At 39.8% G+C, this 22,597-nt stretch overlaps 2 protein-coding genes across 3 annotated transcripts; one reads left to right on the forward strand and one right to left on the reverse strand.

The window, feature by feature from the left end:
- Positions 1–1,707: 1,707 nt before the first annotated feature.
- On the reverse strand, positions 1,708–8,585 carry ubxn6 (UBX domain protein 6). Its single transcript, XM_085397680.1, has 11 exons — positions 8,405–8,585; positions 7,775–7,932; positions 7,036–7,100; positions 6,297–6,425; positions 6,100–6,197; positions 5,901–5,976; positions 5,705–5,789; positions 5,366–5,585; positions 4,339–4,469; positions 4,053–4,201; positions 1,708–3,701 (listed from the first exon to the last, which is right to left on the reverse strand). Exons 1-11 carry the CDS (start codon positions 8,485–8,487, stop codon positions 3,576–3,578), a joined length of 1,320 nt encoding a protein of 439 aa, XP_085253806.1. The 5' UTR covers positions 8,488–8,585; the 3' UTR covers positions 1,708–3,575.
- Positions 8,586–10,128: 1,543 nt separating this feature from the next.
- uap1 (UDP-N-acetylglucosamine pyrophosphorylase 1) lies at positions 10,129–20,464 on the forward strand. Of its 2 annotated transcripts, XM_085398872.1 has the most exons (11): positions 10,129–10,235; positions 11,457–11,761; positions 12,872–13,076; positions 13,603–13,778; positions 13,867–14,039; positions 17,169–17,362; positions 17,459–17,599; positions 18,479–18,667; positions 18,887–18,928; positions 19,598–19,664; positions 19,764–20,464. In XM_085398872.1, the coding sequence occupies exons 2-11, from the start codon at positions 11,479–11,481 to the stop codon at positions 19,854–19,856; spliced, it is 1,563 nt and encodes a 520-aa protein (XP_085254998.1). In that variant the 5' UTR covers positions 10,129–10,235; positions 11,457–11,478; the 3' UTR covers positions 19,857–20,464. The 2 variants fall into 2 exon arrangements, with proteins under 2 accessions (XP_085254998.1, XP_085254999.1); XM_085398873.1 differs by lacking the exon at positions 18,887–18,928 and having other exon boundaries at positions 19,764–20,463.
- Positions 20,465–22,597: the final 2,133 nt, after the last annotated feature.

Genomic DNA, 22,597 nt, shown 5'->3' on the forward strand with positions numbered 1-22,597 from the left:
CAATTCATCAAGTTGTGGATGTGATATTTTCTAATGTATATAGGTTACCAAAATGAGAAGCTTAAAGTCCATCTGTACATTTTCTTCTGATTTCCATGGGTTCATTTATTCTGCAACTTCTAAACCTGACAAACTCACTGGAGTAGTTGCTAGCTCTGTACTTGTACAGTTAGGTTCAGTGCCACAGTGTTTTATAAATATGTATTTTCTTTATTTTTCAAGAATACTTGAACAGGATAAATCCATTAAACATGAATAAAAGTACTGCACTTTTATATACAGTTTATTTCTTGTCTCTTTGGGATGTTTTGTTATTCTATTAGTAGAGTTCTGTAAAAAAAAAACTGGCAGCTGAGTTGTTACATGGAACTAAATTCAGAAAATATTTGTCCCACAATGGGCAATTAAGTTTGACAGTTGATAAGTAATATATTAATGATGCACATGTGTTACCTAAATCTTTTGTTACACAACATCAGTAAACTGTCATGTTTAAGAAACCAATGCCAGGTGATTTAGGCTCACGTGGCTTTATCCTGCTGGAAACAGTCATCACTGTTATACACTGTTGTCACAAAGGAATAAACATAGTCAGGAGTAATATTGATGTTTACGCCAAATTCTGACTCTACCCTCTGAATGTTGCACCAGAAATTCACTCATCAGACCAGGCAACAGTTTTTTCCAATCTTCTGATCATTTTGGTGTGCGAACTGTAGCATCAGTTCTGTTGTTAGCTGACTTGAGTTATACCCAGAGAGCCATCTGCTTCAAGGTTAGACGTGTATTCAGAAATGCTCTTGCGCATATCTTGGTTGTAACGAGTCGCTATTTGAACAATCAGGCCATTCTCTGACATCACATCAACACATTTGCTGCGCACTGGATATTTTCTTTTTCAGATCATTCTTGGTACACGGTACAGATGTTTGTGCTGAAAAATCACGTAAAGCAGCTGTTTCTAAACTACTTAGAGCAACATCTGAATACTGATACTGCAGTTCACCTTAGCCAATTTGAATGTATATGATAAGGGATAGAACACCAATCAGACTAAGCCACACAGACAGCACTTGGTGACAGTGGGAGAGAAAAACTCAGTTTTAACTGGAAGAGACCCCAAAAGCAGGCTCAGGGAGAGGAAACCATCTACCTGGTTACAGCTGGCTAGGGGGGCTGAGGAGTATTAGCAGCTCTAATTTGGTTTAAAGATGGTAACCTGTTTTTGACTTATTTTGCTGTTATTTAGTTAAAAAAACAAAACTGGGGCACTAACATGGTTTACCAGTTGAGAGGAGGGAAACTCCCACCAACACATCCATTAAAAGATGATGTAGTCTGGTTAAAGACACTTTGTATTTCATCCAATTAACCCTTTAAAGCCAGAACCATAAAATAATTGCCAGAAAATTATAATTTTATGAAAATGGAGTGATTATTGAACTGTCTGCATATATGAATTTTAAGTTGTATCATATTTGTTATAACCGGTTCTTTTCTTTTTGCAATTTATTTTTTTCATAGGGAAAATAATCTGCAATAATGCATTAAATATCATACACTTGACTTTAAAGGGTCCAAATCTGAGAGCAGTAAATGGCTGGCTGCTAAACTAATTTCACATTTAAGGTATCAGCACATCAAGATGTTGCACATATTATGAAGGCTTTGCAAATAAATACATGTCCAACACAGGAATAGAAAACATTTCTTATTCCAAAGACAACTTTTATTTATTTTTTTTAAACAGACTTCTGTTTGTTAAAAGTTAAGAGGCTTTGCAAGCGATCGTTATTACAGGCAGCTTAAAAAGCAACAGAACACCACTCGGAAGGAAACATCTGGACAGATCACAACTGCTCACTTAATTATTTCATACTGTTATGGTGCTAATGAAAGATCTACATCCCTTTTATGCAATACCTGTGGACAAGCGTTAGACTGCAGAAAGGTTTCTTTTGGCTGATTCAACCTGGGCTGTGAATGAAATAGTGGACATCAGTTTGTTTCCCCATCACCCAGTTCTAATTTGTGTGTTCAGTGTGCAACTGACCATTATTAGCAACATAAGAGGGGAAAAGACAGTAACCCCTAACCTTAGACTGATGTTACATAATTGTGTACATTTCCCTTGTGATGCATGGAAATGGTAAGAGGTAGGCTGTTGTCATTTAACCAACCACTACAAGGAGAAAGTAATTAGGTTTTAAAGTTCTACTTGGTAAATGCTCATGTACAGCAAAACCACAAACAAAATAAACGTATGCAGCTTGAATAAACTTTGAAACTTCAGTCTCTTTTGCAACTTGAGTTGTCACTGGATTCAGTTCGGACAGTTGGTGTTTTGAGGCGTTTTCATGTACTCGGACCCTTTTTATGTGGAGAAAAATAAGTGTTTGATGCAAACAAATACAAAAAATAATTAACCACCATTTTCAATACAACAGAAATCCATGCTGCCAGAAATTTGGCTATCTCCATGCCAGGGTGGAGTTGGTTACACAAAGCTTCAACATAAAATTCAAACATTAATCATTTAAGTGTGAACAATGTAATAGTAGAGGTGTTTAGGCCCCTCCCTACTCCCCAAAATATCCTTCATTGTTACAAACTTACAAAATAGTTGATTCCAGTACTAGAATTGCCTTCACATTGTCACCACATGGCTGACACAATTATAAAACTATATATATATGGGCCTCATCTTTTAATTATTTTTAAGTTACCCCTATGTTTTGTCTCAACATAAATTTCAAAATTATCCAAAATAAAAATTTTGATTTATGAATTCTGATTTAGGCTCATGCTCATACTGAAGCAACAACAAAAGACAGTCTGTGTTGTAACACCAAGGAGCCCAAGGCCGCTCCGGAGCAGAGGACAAAAGGGCAACAGAAGCTTATGTATGTTTTCAGCAATAAAGCCAGACTCGTATCACATCAAATCAGTTAACAGACTACACTGAGCTAATCTCGAACACCGCCAAACAAAGCACAGAGCATTTCAAGTCTGAAGTAAAGCCAGTGCATTGACACCCAGCAGCCTTACAAAAAAAAAAAAAAAATCACAGGAGCCGCTGAAGGAGCTGAGATACTTAACGTGATTCAACAACTGTATCTTGAACGGTCTTTGCCATTTATTTTTTTCTAAAGGGGAGGGAGTGGTGACACAGTTAAAACAGGGTCTCAACATGCTTTGAAAACTCTACCTGACTGACTTGGGTAGAACAGGAAAGACTGCAGCTGCAGAGTCTGTTTACTACACAGCATGTACAATCAGGATGCAAAACCCCCCAAAACAAGCATGTGCTCTTGCTTTCTCCTTCCATCTGTCAGCAGTGCTTCCTTCAACATGTCCTGCTGAAGCAGGCTGTGTTGTGACCTCATCCCCATGGGGAGATTATGCTCAGCCCAACAAATATATTAGGGTAACATTGCCCCTAATCTATCACTGCTACCGACTTAGGTTAGAGTTTGCAAAAATAAATGTGTCACTAGTAAAGGGCCGAATTCACCCCAGTAGTGTGAGAGGAAAGAGGAAGGTAGAGGGGAGGGTTCGGGAGAGAGTACTCTTGCTCAGCTCAGGCTCCGAATGTTTTCCAGCAGTTCCGGTTTGAGGAGAGTGGGGCTCTTTCCACCTGCAGCTGCAATATCAGCCTGCACAGCTGCATCCCAGGCAAACGTGAGCAGCGCAGCAGGGACCTAAAATATAAGGGAAGTCAGTACAATACAGATTATTTTTCGTTTAAAAGGGAGAAAATTAGTAGTTCAAATGTAAATGTGACACTTTACCTCAACATCAATATTACCTGACTAAAAACAACCTCAAACATTCACTCTCTGTTCTAAAAATTTGCCACAAACTAAAACCTGAATTAAAACCCCTGCTCTGTGCTGTGGGTTTTAACATTGAAGTTTGTTTTCATTCTCCCAGTGCCCACATTCATCAGAAAGAAATACTAAATACAGTGTTACATGTTAGGGCAACAATGGGACTGACAAAAAAATTAATCCACAGGCCAGTTTGCCAAGTAGATTCTGATTTCAACCCACCAAGTTGCACTCTGCGAGAGCAATGTCTTCAGATTCTTGTAGTTTTTGACCTCCAGGAGCAATCAGTTCAAAGGGCTGCCAACCGTCCACCAGAGACTCCCGCATGAAGGAAAACAGCACAGGCATCCGGTCCCAGGCATAAAATGTTCCTGAGAGGGTCACAAATCATGAGCAGTTGTGTCAACAATGCCCACAAAACTACAATGTGTAGGATTTTTCAGAGTAAAATGCTTTTGGTTTACTCAATTGATTTAATCTTGAAGTACATTTTAAATTGTGGCTTCACCTTGTAGCAGGTTCCCATCAGGTAGTCTCACCCTGAGCAGGGTGTAGTTGTATTTCCTCCTCTCCCTCTGTTCCTCTTTCTCCCTCATGGCTTTAGTGCGCAGCATGGCACTCTTCTCTACTAACTCACTCCTGTGAAACACACAAGGGACTCATTCGCTGATAGACAAACACTAGTAAACCAGGGAAACTTTTCTGGCTAGAGGCACATGACACACCCAGAGGCTATAAAAAGAACATCAGCATTAAATAATCCATTATTCTTGGGTGTGCTGTTAATAGTGGAAACCTAGAGTCAAATACTGCCATACAACCCAGGACAACTAAGAGTTAAAAAATAAATAAATCATAATTTCAATGCTGCAGTCGTTTAAAAAAAAAAAAAAAAAAAAAGAGGTGTTAGTTGTACACCCTTTCATGGAAACAGTATTCCCTGATGGCTGCGCCCTCTTGCCCCCATGTCTCAGTCTAATCGAGCATCTGTGGAATGTGCTGGACAAATAAGTCCGATCCAAAGAGGACCCACCTCAGAATTTACAAGACCTAAAGGATCTGTTGCTTTACATCATGTTGCAAAGTTATGAGAACTAATGATCCATCGAGGGGTCACTGTCTACTGCACACATCCAGGAGACTGTCACTGTCTCCTCTGAATCTTCTTTACTTGGTTACTCAAACTTGGAAACCATGTGGAACAAATATAACCAAAACCTAGTTTGATCACCAGCATATTTAGGGGCAAACTGTTACTTGTGGTTCTTTTACAGCAGTCTTGTAGGATAAATTCAAACAGGGATGAAGTTTCTCTAACCACACTGTCACAGACAAATTGCAAATCCTATGAGCCAAATATTGATCTTTACTCCATTTCACTGGAACTGCTACCACAGCGAGTGAAATCAAGTAACTGATCTGACTGCACAGACAATTCATTAAAGAAAAGAGAGACAACATTTCACTACCACCTAACTAGAATTTATAGCTGACTTGAATTAGATCCATTTTTTGGATTGAAAGTGAGTCTATACCTCTGCTGTTGCTCCCTTTTGAGCTCCTCCGCTGTCAGGTTGTAGAACTCTGGCGGCAGCTCAAAGCGTTGAGCGTTAGGAGACTGCCTGAAAGCTTGAGGCTGCCTGTCCAGCTGCGCTCTGACCGGCTCGCCTCTCTGAAGACGATCCCTCCTCTCCTTCATCAGCTCCAGCGCATCGGGGCTCTGCTCTGGCAAAACCAGGAACTCCTCTTCCTCCTCTGATCTCCGTGAAAGGTGGGCACGCGTTAAAACGATGTAAAGACTGAATGATGCATAAATGAAAATCACTGGCAGGTGAGCAGACACATACTGCTCATAAATATCACTATTCATTTACCTTGGCCCTCTATGGGAAGCATCACACTTGTAAAGCCCAGAGCCTGCAGGAACTCCCTGCTGCCCTCCACAGACTTTACTTTCTCCTGAAATAACACAAGGAATCTTATAAGTCATGCAAAATTATCTTGTTTTCTTATAGAAATCCCATAAAGTCTGCTACAAATAGTTAGTCTTGATCCAGGAACGTTACACACCTGGAACACTTTGTTGCTGAGTTTAATTTTCCTGTATTTCTCTTCTGTGGGGTTCTTGCATATATTTTCAACATATCTGGAAACAAAACAATGACAACAAAAAAAAAAAAACCTTTGATGTCTAGAACAGATATTCAAAATCTGTGACAACAGCATAAAACATTTACATATGTAATTAACATCACCATCAGCGTCTTACTTGCTTATGATGTCCACAGCAGCCTTCACTTTCTCTCTGTCTTTGTTAAATGTGTGCATCATCATAACAGACGCCTCGACTGCATCTTCCTCAAACCGCTGCAGGGAAAAATTGCATGTTTATCAAAAGCACCGATTAGATAAGCATTCAGTCTGACTGCACACACGTTATAACTGAACCAACATCCTCAGACATACCATTAAAATGGCCTCTTTAATGTGTATTTCCCTCTCACTCTTGGTTAATGTGGCTCCAGTTAGTGGACAGATGAAATAGACGCCTGATACTGAGAGAAGGGTGGGATCTTTCACTGGCACTTTGGAGCCCTGGGAGGAAAATGTCAATCAGTGTTGTTAGATTCAGTGATGAAATTTTCATCCACACTAACAGGCCACCGCTATTACTCTGAATTTAATACAGCTCACATAACTAGGCGGCTCCTTTTCTGATATTCTGAATTAGGCCTCACAACCACTGACGTATTTTCCAGTAAGGACATGTATAATTCAGGTTTCAACAAGCATATAGGGGTTTTTTTTTCATATAAAAAAAGAAAGTTCTGGCTTTTCAACTAAAGAAAACCACTAGGATTGTGATAAAAGAATTTTAGTACTGAACAGATTTAAGGTAAATAAGGGAAGATTAAAACAAAAGCCCACTGTCTGGCTGGAGAAGGACACCTACTTTTATGAAACTGACATTGAGATGAACAGCTGTCTGCACCTATGCTGCCCTTTTCAACACTGGACACTGTATGATAGGCTGTGTATAAACAGGAATATTTACTTTAATCAGTCATGAAAACAGCTTATCAGGAGTACTGTCTTCTTCAAAGTGAAAGAAAAAATTGAAATATTTTAAGAAGTTAACCACAGTCGATGTGAACCAAAATTAGCATGAAAATTGTGTCACAATTCTGGTTTATGCAACACTTACCTCTGCTGCAGCTGCCTTTTCTTTTTCAGCAAGTGCAGCTGCCTCGGCCTCAAGTTCTCTTTTTACTGCAAGCACGTGTAGAAAACAACTGTTATAACCAGAATATTTTTTAACAGTTAATAAATAATTTTTTTAACCAAAAATATTACCTCAAAATAAAAATCTTTGCCGTTTGCTTTATCAGTTTAAAACAGTATCTAATCATATCTACTTCCCATTGACAGGATCAGCATCTTAATATAAACATAAAGATTATATACTTGATGCAAATCTTCCCATGAATACAAAAACAATGATTTTTTTTTTAAAATAAATACTTTTTTGGTTCAGGGACGAGTTGCTACCTCAAGTGGAGGAATTGAAATATCTGAGGGGGGAGAAAGGTCTGGGCTTCTCTGCTTAGGCTGCAGCCCTCACTAACTGGCCTCAGTTAAACAGCAGAAAATGAATGGGTGGGTGACTTCTATGATTATGTGGTTTTTCAGAGGTAATAAACGTTTTTGGTGGCTGATCTTTCATACACTGGATATAGTGTACAGTAGCAGACAACAAATTTAGAAGATATGTTTTTTTTTAAAACAGATCAACTATAATAATCCGTAGAGTGCTTCACAGTCCAAAACATGTTTTAATACCCACAACTGAATTATCCTAATACCCACAACTGAAACGAGGAGGCTGACGTTCATCTGTGTTTGATAGACACCACCTGGTGTAATAACAGGGCTGCATGTCTCACCCTGGGTCCTAATGGCGTCCTGGGAGGTGTGAACCTTCGGCTTCTGATGCTGTTCAATCCTGGCCAAGGCTGCAGCTCCAGCCCTCTGGGCTCCTTCACTGGGGGCATGGCGATCGTGCTTGACACTGGATCTGCCCTGCACCACCTCAGGCTTGGCACTGTAGGGTTATTAGGAGAGAAACAGGACTATAAGAGGAGACGTGTTGTGGCTTCACAGTAGGAAGAAGAAAAGACAGTGCTAAGCTAAGTAGCAACGACAACAGTACAAACACGTCAGAATCACAACAGCTCTGCTTCCTGTTGAGAAGCAGGTTTGCTTAGTTCTTTAACTAAACAAGCTTGTGCAGGGATTAACTGTTAGTCAGGTCACCATGAAATTATACAGTCGCCCCCCGCCGTGCTCAAGAATATATAACAGTTAGCCGTTTGACAAACACCCGTGAGAAAAACACACACAAATTAGCACTGTTGTGGTTAGCTTCAATACATGGGGAGACGGAAAAGCGGTAGTCATTACTGATCAGCTGTCAGCTATGAGATAAGCCCGTTTAGCCAATGTTAAATAGCTATCTGTGCGGCTAGCTCTGCTTAGCGCTGTAGCAGCTGAGAAAAGAAAAGTTTGTTATTTGCCTGGTGTCTTCCGTTAGTTTCTTCCCGGGTCCCGCGGATTTAAATTTGATGTCTTTCTTAAAGTCATCGAAAAACTTCTTCATTTTCTGTAGCTGCACAAAAATCTGACTACCAGGAAAAAAACAAACAGATGGGCAGCACCCAGCCTGGTTTTAGCGAGGAAGAGGAGGACCACAACAAAATTGTTTCAAATGAGAACAAACTGCTTCCGCCTCATCACGAGAGACGGTCGCCCCCTCGTGGTTGAACTCAGAACTGAAAGTCCAACCAGATCAGTTGTTCGTGTTTTATAAGACAACTTTATTTTTTATTATTTGACCTTTTTGTTTGTTTGTTTGTTTGATTACATGTACTTACATGTTTGCTGAAATTACCCGAGTATTGACTGGCTCACACACACACACACACACACACACACACACACACACACACACACACACACACACACACACACACACACACACATATTATGCTATCACATTCTGGAAACACATCACATTAAGTTACTAAAAGCTAATTTTAGCTGTTCCCTAATTCACAAAGTGGTTGGCCCAATGCAATGCAAAAAATGTTTTGTGTCTCTTCCTGAGCTCGAACCAGTGATCTTTTACTTATTAGGTAAAACTGTAAACCAGTTACTACTATGGCAAACATAATGAGCTGTATCAATGTTAGACTAATATCAGTGTGAACAGTAATGAAAGAACAAAAGGAAAAACAAATTAAAAGAGATTAGTAAACGAGTTTACAACACACAAATGAAAAACAATAATTTGTGTTTTTATTCTTTTTAGTTTAAGTGGAGATATGTACATTAGCTGGTTCATTGAAGCTGACTGCTCTGTCTCTACCTGTCTGATGATTTACCTTTGATTACATTCATAAAGCTGCTTTAGACTATCAAAGACTGTTAAGAACAAGTACAAATACGAAAAAGTGATGACAAATAGTATAACATAAAGCTTGCATGATTCGGCATGTCGGCAAATACAGATATATCAGAAAAAGAAGTGCATTTTCATCTCTTTATTAAAGTAATCAAAGAAACTGTCAAAATATCTCTTTGGGCTCAGTAGGCGAAGCCATAAAATTTATATAAATAGAATTTCCAAAAATACAGTTAGTCGTTCATTTTTCCTTCACATTTTCCAAAGCTGTCCAGAGGTGTTAAGAGTTTTTGATGGTGTGGTGCAAAAAAAAAACAACTATTAGCTGTTCATGACTTGTTGCAATACAATCTGACAAGAAAATTTCAGACATGTTTCTCAAACATGATTTCAAGACAAAATAAAAGCTGTGATCAGTTTTTGGCAAGGGGACTTGTATATATATCCTTCATTTATCCTGGTAAAAAGGGAAATTGACGTCAAAAATGTATTTTTAAGAAAGATGTGCCCAAGGGGGCAGCACAAATGGCAGAAAATGGTTATCTCAAGATATTTTAAGTGGCCAGAACAGACTGCTGTGATTATCAAATAGGTAGAATCAAGAAAGGTTCTTGCAAAACAGACCATGTCTTTACTTTATATATAACCTTTTCAGAAATCCTATTGACTGCAGTCTATTTAACCATATAAGCAAATATATTACACAGATAGAAAACAGTTTTTGGCACAAAATCAGACACACACACTCCTAGCATAGAGTGATTAAATTTACAGGTGGCACTTGAACGCATCACTGACTTGACTACACATGCACACCTCCTGCCACGTCAAATGTGACGTAGCAGGAGGTGTATTCCGGGAGGGAGGCGAATAGTGACCAGTGCGAGCGAATAGTCATCGATTGGCATTAATGATCTTACACCGGAGAGGAGTCTTTGTGAGAGGTAAGAGTTAAATATTTGATTTACTTCTATCTGCTGTGTGTGCAGCAACCTGAGCGGTTTCCCGCTCCTCAGTCGGGCGGATATTTGCTAACATGTGCCCGGCTGTAGCTTGACTGATGCGCAGACCGCGGCTAACTATCTTATACAGTGACTGAAAATGAGGTTCACTAACTCTATGCGCTTCTTAGCAACAGTCCGTGTTATTACATTGTGCTAACACTGGATTTATCTGTGCTCCGAGTCAACACAGCAGTCCCTGCTACCTCTTTACAGGCTCACCGTCACAGTCATGTTGGAGATGTGAAGTTTAAAAGTTTTATAAACACTTTAACTAAAAGTGATATATGAGTATTGTGTATTACAGCTGTAGATAATTCAGGTTGTGTGGCTGTGGTGTTAGTCGTCAGCATCCCATTGAAAAGCTCACTTACAGAGGAGATTTCTTTGGTGTAAACCCTCTTAGAAAACATCATAATATCGCGTTGTTACACAGCTATTATTGTACTGTTGTAATTATCAATCATAATAAGCAAACATAATGGGTATGAAAGAGTCAGTATTCACACTGTGGTATAAATGAAACTATCCTCGACCTTATCCTATAGTGTTGTGACGACTTCCTGGTAAAAGTGGGTGTGGATTTAAACAAATAGGATAAACATTCCAGCAGTGCTTGTTTTACCTACACTACAACTAGCACAGGGCTATTAAATACTCTTATCATGTTTCCACCTTCCATCAGAAGATCTTCAGTCACTTTAAGGACATTGGCTATGTCATCAATTATTTTTTTACTCCTAAAATTTGTTTTTATATACACATACAGTTTCTTGGGTGCTCAAAATGAGCTTTTAGTAGTGACTGTACTAAGAAATATGATTGGTCCACATGAAACTATAGGAAAGAGTCTATGTTACCTTATATAACAGATTTTTTCTGTAATTTTTTTTTACCCATTTTACTTAAAAAAATTATTTAAAGGTGAGTAAATTAAACCACACTGTTAAAAAAAGCTACAAGTATTTTTTAAAAGGTCCTTGCAGAAGGCCATATCTATATGTGGGAAAAACCCTGCAAATGTTTGGATATTGTAGTGCGACCTTTCTCTTATCATCTATTTTTTTATATTTACATAAAGGCCACCGGCTTATACAAAAACAACACAAGACCTGGGGCATGTTTTTCAGTTCTTTTTAAATAAAATAATCTTTTTTCCCACAGTTAATTAAAAGCACAGGTGATCATGGACCCAAACATCAGCACACTCAGGCAGAAACTGGCTGATGCCGGCCAGTCTCACCTCCTGCAGTTCTGGAACGAGCTGAGCCCTGAAGAGCAGGCCGAGTTGACCCAAGAATTGGAGGGTATGGACTTTCAGGAGATCAACGGATTCTTCAAGAATGCCATGCAGACATCTAACAGCAGCAAACAAGGGAAGATGGACTGCCGCATGGAGCCCGTGCCCAGGGAGGTGCTGGGAAGTGTGACGAGAGACAGGGAGAGCGTCAAAGACTGGGAGCTGACAGGTGAAGTATATTCTCACCTATTTACTGCTTTTGACCTTTAAACTGTACTTACTCGGTATACTGAGTGTTTTAAGGAAACATAAAGCATTAGAATTGGGAGTATTTTATTTTAATGAGAATATGTAACCTATTATCACTTGTTAAACAAGATTCGCCTAGTTACCGCAAGCACGTTTAACACAATGAAATCTTGACAGTGATGACCTGCAGGTAAGAGAGGAAAGCTTAACTGGTATCAGACTGGGAAGCTTAAGTGGATTAAAACATCACATGGGTAACCCAGCTGGATGAATAGTTGTTCTCATGGCAATATTTTTAAGTATCCACATCCAGATGTTAGCTCACAGAAAAACAGCCCATTAGATCAAAACTTTTGCAAAAGCTTATTACAAAGTTCCAGTCATGCTGCGTCAGAAGCTCCATGTTTATCCATTGTGCGTTTCTGGGCAAGGGTTGACATTTGAGTAAGTTGCTGGAATTATTCATTATGTTTTGTGCAATCCCTCATGCTTCATTCTTCCCGGGGCTGTATGACTATCTCGGTGGGCAGCAGAAACATCTGGTGTTGATTTGTACTTGACGTAACTGGAGTTCCCTCTTGACCCTCAATCATGAGCTCATTGTGATCTGTTGGGACAAAATCTGTGTTGCTGGGTGTGGGGCATGTGTCAAAGTTTATGGATTAACCCACTACATAAAACTTGCTTCCTGGCACCAACCAGTAGGAAGAGAGTTTCATATCGTGTCACGTTGCTGCAGTTTATGTAAGACAAACTGGAACCATTATAAACTATTGGTACATTGAACCATAGTAAAATCTTGAGTGGGGTTGTAAGATTTTAGCTCATATAATGTGTCACGTCCACAAGTACTCCAGAACCAGTCATAAAATGTTGCTAAACTGTTTGGATTAATGTTATCAGAACTGTTTTGTTAAGTTTATTATTATTCATCTACTAACCAGGCAATAAGAGGTCTGCAGAGATTAGATACTGTGCATTGTGTGCCATCATATCAGTGTACAACACTAAATGCATGGCCCTGTTTTAAATAAACTACAGGACACATTTCTGCTACTATTTATGACCGTTGTGCTGTGTTGCCCTTTAGGTCTTCAGTGCATCTCTAAGAATAAAGTGGCAGTCTTACTGCTGGCAGGAGGCCAAGGAACCAGGCTGGGGGTCTCGTACCCCAAAGGCATGTACGACATTGGGCTGCCGTCCCACAAAACCCTCTTTCAGATCCAGGCTGAGCGCATCTTGAAGCTGCAACAGCTGGTTGAGCAGTCGCACAAAACCAAGTGCTGTATCCCCTGGTGAGACACGAGGTTTCCATGACTAAGGCGTTTTAGTCGACTAAATCTACAGCTTGATTTGAGGAAAAATAAACAAGCTCGAGCAACCAAATAGGGCTATCCTATTTGTAAAGTGAACTTCAGCTGTCCCAATTATGTTAGCATGATGATTAACTGGGTCAAGTCACTGTGTGAATCAAAGGAAACTCAGTCAAGGAAGCTGTGTTGCCGGAAAAGCTTTAAGTCCCTGCAGGGGAGATCCAGCAGTTTATAGTTTTAAAATATGAATGATCGAGATAAAAAAGCAGGAAATAGAGTTGTGCGTGTCAGATTTAACGTAGTTGAAGGATATGTTAGAAACATCTTCATCAAGTTGTTACTTTTTATTGTCTGCTATAAACTTAAGTATTATACTGTTGGTTCAAGCTAACATCACCTTTGCTGTTAAGTTTTTGTAAGAGATGATGGAGATGTTTTCTGCAGCACTGCACAATTGTTAAATTGTTTAAAATGCATAAGTGCTGCGTTCTTTCCGTGTTGCCTTCAGGTACATCATGACGAGCGGCAGGACAATGAAATCCACAAAGGATTTTTTCTCCAAACATAACTACTTTGGTTTGGACAAGAACAGCGTGGTCTTCTTTCAGCAGGGCATGCTGCCGGCCATGGACTACAACTGCAAGATCATCCTGGAGAGCAAAGGAAAGCCCTCCATGGCTCCGGGTATGTCCACACATATACAGAAGTGTATGTATGCTTCATTCACAGTGTTGCTCAGTGTGTGAGAAATGTGTCTGTGTTTGTGTTCTAGACGGTAATGGGGGTCTTTACAGAGCTCTCGGGAACCAGGGTATCCTGGATGACATGGAGAGGAGGGGGATTGAGTCCATCCATGTTTATTGTGTTGATAACATTTTGGTCAAAGTGGCTGACCCTGCCTTTGTTGGTTTCTGTGTGCAGAAGGGAGCGGACTGTGGCGCTAAGGTTGGTCATACCACCTATTTTTTTCCTTTTTTCTTCTTCTTCTTTCAGCTGCCCGCTCTAGGGGTCGCCACAGCAGCTCATCTGCCTCCATCTTTGGTGAATTTCTTGTGGTAGCACCTTCCAAAGTTACTGACAAGGGCGGTAATTCCAAACTTTGGGTTCAACAAAGGTGTGGTGTGGTGGTGATGCCATCATTTGGGGAGTGACACTAATATTTTTTCTGTGGGAATGTGTGGAACTGGGTCTAGACTGGACATGAGTAGTACTTATCCCCTTGAAGCCGAGTAAGTCATATTTGATACACGAGTTTTTTTTAGTTTTTGAGACTTTACCCCCCCAAAACCAAAACAACTGACTTCTTTTTGCATTTATGTTAATCAGTACCCAAATCAGGCCACATAAAAAGGCACGACAAAACAAAAGATAAAGAACCGAGGAAGCAGTAAAGATATTTTATTCCCCTCCTAAAGTTGCCTGAACACTGATAAGTCACCTCGAAGCACTATAAAAGTAACACTGAATTGAATTCATAAATCTAAAGTTGACCTTTATCAGACCTTTTAGTATCAGTGATTGCACACACAAAGATTAAAAGTCATTAAATAGGAATGGCACATACAGATGAGTCATGCAAATACTAAAGCATGTATTTGAGTTAGGTAATATGTATGCCAATAGTTGAGTCATGTTTGTAGTATTTTATCCAGTCTGAGCAGTTAGTCTCGTTCTTCTTGAGCAACCATTTATCATGTATGACAGTTTCATACATGATAAAAAAAAATAAATGAAAGAAATCTGCCCACATGACCCTGTGGGCTTAAATTGTAAGAAACAAATGTGTAAAATTACCGAAAAGGTTTTGGTAGCTCATTGTGTAGACTCTTCTTTTTTATGAAACAAAAGTTTCTGTTAATTCACAGAAACCTCTTTTTTTATACAGTGGACCTGCTGTAAAAGACAGAAACCTATATAGTACAAAGTGAAACAGAGGAAATTTGCTGTCACTTAATCATGTGTTACCCTGTGAGCAGGCACTGAGGAGGTCTTCATCAGCAGGAAAAACTGAGGGCTCGTGAAAATATGATCCCAAGTCCAAACTTTATGCCCTTCTTCACAGCTGCCCAGGGGTCTAATTGGAGTCTTAGCCAGGCCGATTCAGGTGACAAGTGTGGGATGTCATATATCGAAAGGTGGGGTCAGTTTAACTTGGCAGGTTCCAGATAGCTGCACCTTCCACAACTTACCACTGGGTGGAGTTGTAATCCACTTCTGCAATCTTCTTTTGCACTACACTTAGCTTTCTAGGAAATTTAGGAATGAGCCCAGAATCTTCTTTTGCCTACTATTATGGTCTTAGTTGATAGTGTGATGTGAAGATGCCACTTTTCCCACATATTTTGGAGCCTTCTTGTCCTGTGAAGTGTTAGTGATAACCACTGTTCCACTGTGCCACAAGTTTAAGTAATTAATTAGTAATGTGATTTACTATAAAAGGATAATCCCAAAGAAGCTTAATGTTGCAGAACTAAAGACATAAAGGAGTTCTGATTTATAAAATAATATTTTCACGTATAGACTCGCAAAAGAATTTGAGCAGAATCTAGTTTGTGGTGATGTGAAAATTCAGTACTCACTGGCCAAGATCTGCTGCTGAGGAGGCTATGTTCGAGATAAAAAGTTTTACATTTATTCTTCACCATTATTCATTCTGTGAAGATCCTGCTGACCTTGGTGCAGAGATAGTTAGAGGGACATTTTTTTAAAATAACACCTACTGACGAGCTAAGCGATAAGAGTCCAGTACACCAGAAAGAGTGTAACCATCAGGAGACCTCTGTTTTTAGCTTTAACAGTAAAATATGACTGATATATGTGTGACTAAACTTTGCTGGCAGATCTTACTAATTAATTTCTAAACAAACCACATACTACTTCAAATACATCAAAGTATGAAGTCAAGATTTCACTTTTTTAACTGTTTTTGCACAAATTACGTGCTTCAGTGTGTGTTGGATAGCTGAAAAGTGCCTGAAGGATCCTGCTACTTTTTGATTTCCTCTAAGAAGTAGAAGCACTATGTATATTTTCCAGCTAACATAGAGCAGAGTGAACTAATTATTGTAATAAGATCACCCAGACCCTGCTTCTGTTTGAAATTATGAGATGTGGGGTGGAGCAGCGATGGAAGAATCAGATCAGAGCGGGGTACCACCCTCTCATCGTAAATTACTAAGCTCCGCTAACAGTTCATGTGGCTTCACCAACCCCCCCTGCCAAACCCCTACCAGTTTACCATCCCCCCCTCAGGACCCTGTCATTAGTAACCGACAGATAGGAAGGGGGGAAGGATTTTTCATTCAGTGCAGACTCGTAACTTACTGGTTGTAAAATGGAGTGCACCGATTGCTTCATAGCACTTTTATTTACTATTTTATTTCAGTTTTAGACTATTTCTGACTTTAAATAATTTACAGATAATTTGACTCATAAAGAGACAACAGTGAAAATATTTTGTAGTTTTTATATGGAAAACTAAATTTAGCACAATTAAAGTGTACCGATCTGGGGATTTTATTGTATAAATAGTTAAAGTAGAGAGTTATTAGCATTTTACAGTTGCTTATTTTTATTCTTTGACTTAACTAGAGTAGCTTTGCATGATTCATGTTAAAATAATCCTTTTTTAATATCATAACTTTTTTTGATACAGTTGATCGGTTCATCCTCTGTCTGAAACAAGCTTTTTTAGTTCCCTTCCTCCTCGCTTTAAACCAAAAATGTATGATTGGCTGTCTCTTGTGGACAAAATATTTGAACAGAACAATTGTGTGTGTCTGACCATATTATGTTTGGGATATCTGCTTTTATCAATATGATACAGAACCAAGAGTAGAAAAAATTGACTGAAGCTGAGCATTCAGAGCAGTCTGAAGCCTGAGCTTTGGAGTTACAGCAATTACTTGGACATGTGCTGAACTTTTGATTTGAATCTTTGCTTATTTTTGATGTGAGCATCCAGCAGTAACAGTTACATATGTGACAGTAAAAGGAAAAGCACAGTCCACTTTAAGTTGACTTTGTAGTAATCTGAGGTTTTTAGTAAGGTCATTTTGTGACATTGTTTCCCAGGTGGTGGAGAAAACAAACCCCACAGAAGCAGTAGGCGTTGTCTGCAAGGTGGATGGTCGTTACCAGGTGGTGGAGTACAGCGAGATCACCCTAGCAACTGCTGAGAAGCGGAGCGCCGATGGTCGTCTGATGTTCAACGCAGCAAACATGGCCAATCATTTCTTCAGCTTCTCCTTCCTCAGAGACATAGTGCAGTAAGGCAAAGCTATAAACACAGTTATCATTACGTTTCAGATTCTTTCAGCTTTACATCATCGTAATGAGACATTTTTTCCCCGTTTTCACATTAGGAAATACGAGCCCCAGCTGCAGCACCACGTGGCCCAGAAGAAGATCCCATATGTGGATGCTCAGGGTCAACTAATCAAACCAGAGAAACCAAACGGCATCAAAATGGAAAAGTTTGTCTTTGACATTTTCCAGTTTGCCAAGTGAGTGACGGTGCATTTTTTTCATATATGGCATAGAAAATATGAATGTGCGTGTGCATGCCAGTACCAGTTAGCTAAATCTTGCCTCATACTAACCCCCCCTCCTTTTGAGAGGTGACCAGTTTGCATATATTTGGGGCCCTGGTTCTACTGGTCCTTGATTTTTTTCTTCCGTGCAAGGACTGTCTTTTTTTTTCCAGCCCTAATTTCTGCCCTCCAGTCGTGCCATTTCTGCAAGGTCTGGTCCAGCAGACTAAGCTTGCCAAATTCTCCACAGGGGGATGGAAGTTTATGAGCGGTTCCACATCCTTTAGTGTTACATGACATCAGCTCTGAGTCACGTCACTACTAATAGAACTTTATATTTAATGAAAGTATTCCTGTAACAGTTAACTGATGGAAAATCAAGGACACCATATCAAGCTTACTTCAAAGTTTTTGAAGATGTATTTTTAAAGTAAAGAAAAATCTATTTTTGATGCTGCTGAAGACATGGATTTGACCCAAGTCTTCAGTTTTTAATGTGGCCTGCTCTGTTGTCTTATGACCTGTCTTAGAGCCATTTGGTCCATAAAAATAAACAAAACTTAACTGATTTCAGTCCTCTGCAGAAGCATTTTTATGTGTTCCTCTGGTCTATCTTTAGTGTGGCTGCTATTTTTATATCGCTCCATGGAAGTCACGCACAATCTGAAAGCACAGTGAAACCACTCCAAGCATAGAAAGAAAAATGACATTTTTGTTTTTATTTGTTGCGGTTTAATTTCCTGTTGAGTAACTAATTAACCTGCTAATTTTTCAATCCCTGGGAGCTGCTCGGTTGTGATGCAAGTCTTCGGTTTGCCTGTGTGCTGATGGGATGCTCTGTGTTTGTAACAGGACGTTTGTTGTGTATGAGGTGCTCCGAGAGGACGAGTTCTCCCCGCTGAAGAACGCAGACACTCAGGACGGAAAGGACACACCCACCACAGCCCGACACGCTCTGATGTCCCTCCACCACCGCTGGGTGCTCAACGCTGGGGGACATTTCATTGACGAGAACGGCAGACGTGTACCCGCCATACCCAGGTGACTACAGCATGTCATGTCACTTTACAAAAAACATACATAATAATGAGATCTTTGTGGTTATTCCCTTCTCCTCGACACTTTCCACATGGTGTACAGACTGTATGCGCTGGACTTTTTGTTTGTTTTGTAGACATCGTATTCTTTTAGCTTCACACTCTCACTCCCCCTTCTCTCATGCTTGGTCTTGCTCCTGTGTGTCCCGTGCAATGTTTCCAGAGACGGAGCAGCAGGCAGTGTCACAGATGATGGCAAGAGAAAGTAATTATCCCTCTGCAGTACTGAGTGCATAAATGATCTACTATCATGTCAACCTGTGATATATTGCATGCTGGGTAAAGGGAGACAGTTACTAGACTGCAGATGAGCACACACCTGTTGGTTTCTGTACCAAATAGTTATGTGGTCAGCTTCATCGCTTGCTATTTTGCCTTTAAGTTTAAATCCACCTGCTTGTTTTTCCAGACAGAATTAAATGAGCATGTGCTTCACAAACTCTTTCGGCACCACGAATGTTTCCAACACTCTTAAAGGGCGTGCTTCTTTCTCAGTCATTCAGCTTTTCCATCAGGCAGCTGCTCAGCAAAACACCTGAAACACCTGATGTCTGATTAGTGATTTTTTCTCTCTGTAATCATCATCTAGAAATTAACACGTTGAGTGACGGCAGTCTCGCACAACGTTCCTTTCATTCGTCTGTTTTCTTCTAGCGGACTTCTATCACAAGTCAAAGGACTAATCACTTGTTGCGATGAAGCGCTGATTCTCTTTGTCCTCTAATCACAAGCCGCAGTAGAAGAACAGCTGTGTCAAGGAGTCCTAGCAGCTGTCTTTTCAGCTACAATTGCTTCTCTTCTTCCACGAGACCGTCACTCATTCGCTTTCTGTTTTTCTCCTGTGATCCTCTCTGAATTTGTCTTTCCACCGCAGCCTGAAGGATGGAACGGACCTGCCGATCAAATGCGAGATCTCCCCACTGGTGTCGTACGGGGGAGAGGTAAGAACACGTTGTACTAAATAAAACTCCAGATGTTATTCTTATCCATGAATACTCAGTAAAATACTAACATTGTCCTGATGGTGTCTGTACTTCAAGGGTCTTGAGGAGCTGGTGAAGGGAAAAGAGTTTCAACCAACTCTGACGATCGATAAGGAGGGAGTCCACCAGCTGGTGAAGAATGGGGTGTAATGACTGAACGGGAGAATGCGGGGAAGGAAACGGCCCAACTTCCCTTTATCTCTCATTGTATGGGAAGAGAAACTGTGATGTCATCGCTGTGCAATAACAAATATCACACACATGTGTTCAAGAAAGAAGCTGTCCTGTCCAAAATGAATGAATGAACAACATGAAGTTTACTTTTTAGCACCAGGCTTTCCTTTGCTTTGTAACTCGTTTTGCTTTTCTTCTTCTTCTTCTTCTTCTTTTTTTTCCTTGAAGACTTGAACACAGCAAGAATTGAAGTATGAAAATCCTGTCATACTGACAGGTTGAAGCTGTCTGCAGGTGCATCTATTTATTTTGCTTATGAGACTTATTTTTATATGTACTGATAGATTATCTATTGGTGGAAATGGCCATCTACTTGTTTTACCTGGTGATTTTTTATGCAACAGCTGATTCAGACGAAATGATCACACAGATGTTTCCTACAATCAGATACGGTACATGGTCAGGATGTGGGGGGTATTTATAATAATTGCTTCTTCTCTGCTTGTAATCAGTGAAGACTGGATGTTATTCAGCTTTAAGAGACGCTATGGCTCATCTTTATTAAATACATTTTCCTACTTGGAAAGCAATGTCTTTGTGTCTGTTTAATTATTCAAATGGTGTTAACATGTTTTTTTGTCATATCTTTGCTCGCCGGTGTCTGCGAGGTGTGTTTTTTGCATTATAGCTCTTTGGTGTTGTGAATCACCATTTCCAGCAGATGGTTTATGTTCAAGATGGCTCCGAGGACGCAACGCTGCTGCAGCTATTCAGGGCATTTTTCTTTGTGGCTCCTTTCTGACTCACTTTCTTTCTCTCCCGCTCCATAACGGCGCTGTTAAGACTAAAGAAGGTCTCTTATAACGTCTATGGAAAGACAGCCTGACCTGTAGCTAAGCTGAAAAACTCTTTAATGGCATTTTAATCAGTACATTAATTCTTTAACATATTTCATACACTTTACCTGTTCTACTGAGAGTCCATATTCAGCAGATAACAGATATGTGACGTTGTTACTGGGCACAACATGCTCATGATGCTAGTATTTACAAGTCTTCAAAGTTTGCTCAAAAAAATCACATTTTAACTATGAATATTAGTATTCACAGTCAAACTTAGTAGTTTTAAAAAATCATGAATGAACCATTAATGGCTATTAAAATGAAACAAAAATAAATAATACTTAAAAAATTATTTATTTAATATTTATATTTAAAACGGATAAAAAGATGCAAGGCAGAGCTGGAGGTGAGGAGCCGAAGATTTGTTCCTTGTTCCGACACATCTGAATTAAATGAATGGCTTGTTACAAAGCCTTTGCCAAACTTCATGGCATGCTGAAGAGGTAACCCAACCATCTGATTCAGCTGTGTTGGAGTAGGGATGCATCTAAAAGCTGCTGGATAGTAGCTCTCGAGGACTGGAGTGGACACCCCTGATGTAAAGCTTTCATTAGGAGTGACCAGGATGGACAAGATTAGAAGTAGAGGGACAGCTCAGGTTGAGCGGTTTGGAGGCAAGACTGAGATGGTTTGGACATGTGCAGAGGACGGATAGTGGATATACTGAACAAAGGATGTTGAAGTTGGAGCTGCCTGGCAAATGGAAGACAGAGTGTGTTCATGATGTAATGAAGGAGGAGATGCAGAGTGTTGGTGTGGCAGGAGAGTGTTAGTGATAGTGTGAAATGGGGGCAGATGATCTTCTGTGGGGACCCCTAAAGGAAGTAGCTGAAAGAAGAAAAAGAAGTGACTTAAACAGAACGTTTTAGGGTTAACTTGTCGAAGGCCTATTTGCTGGCATATCAGACTGTAAAAGTCATGAGCCAAAGACCAAAGCCTCCTTTATCCTCTAATAACTGACTCCAATACTTACAATAATTTACAAAAGAATTTAATGTTCTCTTCCTAATGACTTAAAATAAGAGACTGAGTACATAAACTCATGAGTGAGGTGTTTAATGAGGGCTGTTTTCCAACGCACCATCTGATATCCCCATGTTGGTGTTGTTCCTGGATCATCAAAGCTAATGTTTGTCCAGGTTTAACACTGCAACGATATCCTAACTATAGCCCCGTAACCCTAACCAAGATCACATGTTAGCCCTCAACCCAAACCCCTCCTTTTCTTGGATGTTTTCCTGAGTGGACATGGGCAACGTTTTTTTTCCACATCGCAAAACTATGACACCATAACACTGTGATTGGTCACTTGTGATACTGAACCAAGGTCAAAATGAATTATGATGATTCAGAAACAACACTAACACAGGGATATCAGATACACCTTTACACAACTGGAAATCTCTTTGTAACTACAGTCGTTGCCCCAACAGGCCATCGGAAAGAACTGGAAAGCTTTAAGAGACTTGACAAATGCCTAAACAGAATATTAAACTGGGGAATACAGAGTAGGACAGTGGGAGCTGTGGTAAAACACTTGCAAAAGCAGCAGAAAAAACATCTCCAAGCAAGTAAAAAGTAAAATCCTAGGGTTCCAATAAATTTCCACTGACCATTGGTGTCACTTCCCTGCAGGTCAATTATGGCTTCCTCATCAGCAAAGCAAGCAGCTTTGCATGTAACTAAGTAAGAAAAGCTCTTAGTCACCATGTCTAACAGATGAAAACTTCATTGTTTTTATAGAGATCAGGTCATAGAGTTCAGACCACATCAGCAGCAAAACACACAGAGTACAACGTAATAAGAAGTAGACCT

The sequence above is a fragment of the Rhamphochromis longiceps genome, linkage group LG23 (assembly GCF_057381845.1).
Source record: "Rhamphochromis longiceps isolate RC_006_pf linkage group LG23, R_longiceps_female_GT1.1, whole genome shotgun sequence".
Classification (NCBI taxonomy): domain Eukaryota; kingdom Metazoa; phylum Chordata; class Actinopteri; order Cichliformes; family Cichlidae; genus Rhamphochromis; species Rhamphochromis longiceps.

Bases quoted from the DNA above. Each gene is read 5' to 3' on its own strand.
- ubxn6 (XM_085397680.1), bottom strand. From the start codon at position 8,487: ATGAAGAAGTTTTTCGATGACTTTAAGAAAGACATCAAATTTAAATCC. The intron at 7,933-8,404 runs GCAAATAACAAA...ATAACCCTACAG, and splicing joins AAACTAACGGAAGACACCAG to TGCCAAGCCTGAGGTGGTGC. The intron at 4,202-4,338 runs GTGAAGCCACAA...TGACCCTCTCAG, and splicing joins TGATGGGAACCTGCTACAAG to GAACATTTTATGCCTGGGAC.
- uap1 (XM_085398872.1), top strand. From the start codon at position 11,479: ATGGACCCAAACATCAGCACACTCAGGCAGAAACTGGCTGATGCCGGC. The intron at 13,779-13,866 runs GTATGTCCACAC...TTTGTGTTCTAG, and splicing joins AAAGCCCTCCATGGCTCCGG to ACGGTAATGGGGGTCTTTAC. The intron at 17,600-18,478 runs GTGAGTGACGGT...TGTTTGTAACAG, and splicing joins GACATTTTCCAGTTTGCCAA to GACGTTTGTTGTGTATGAGG.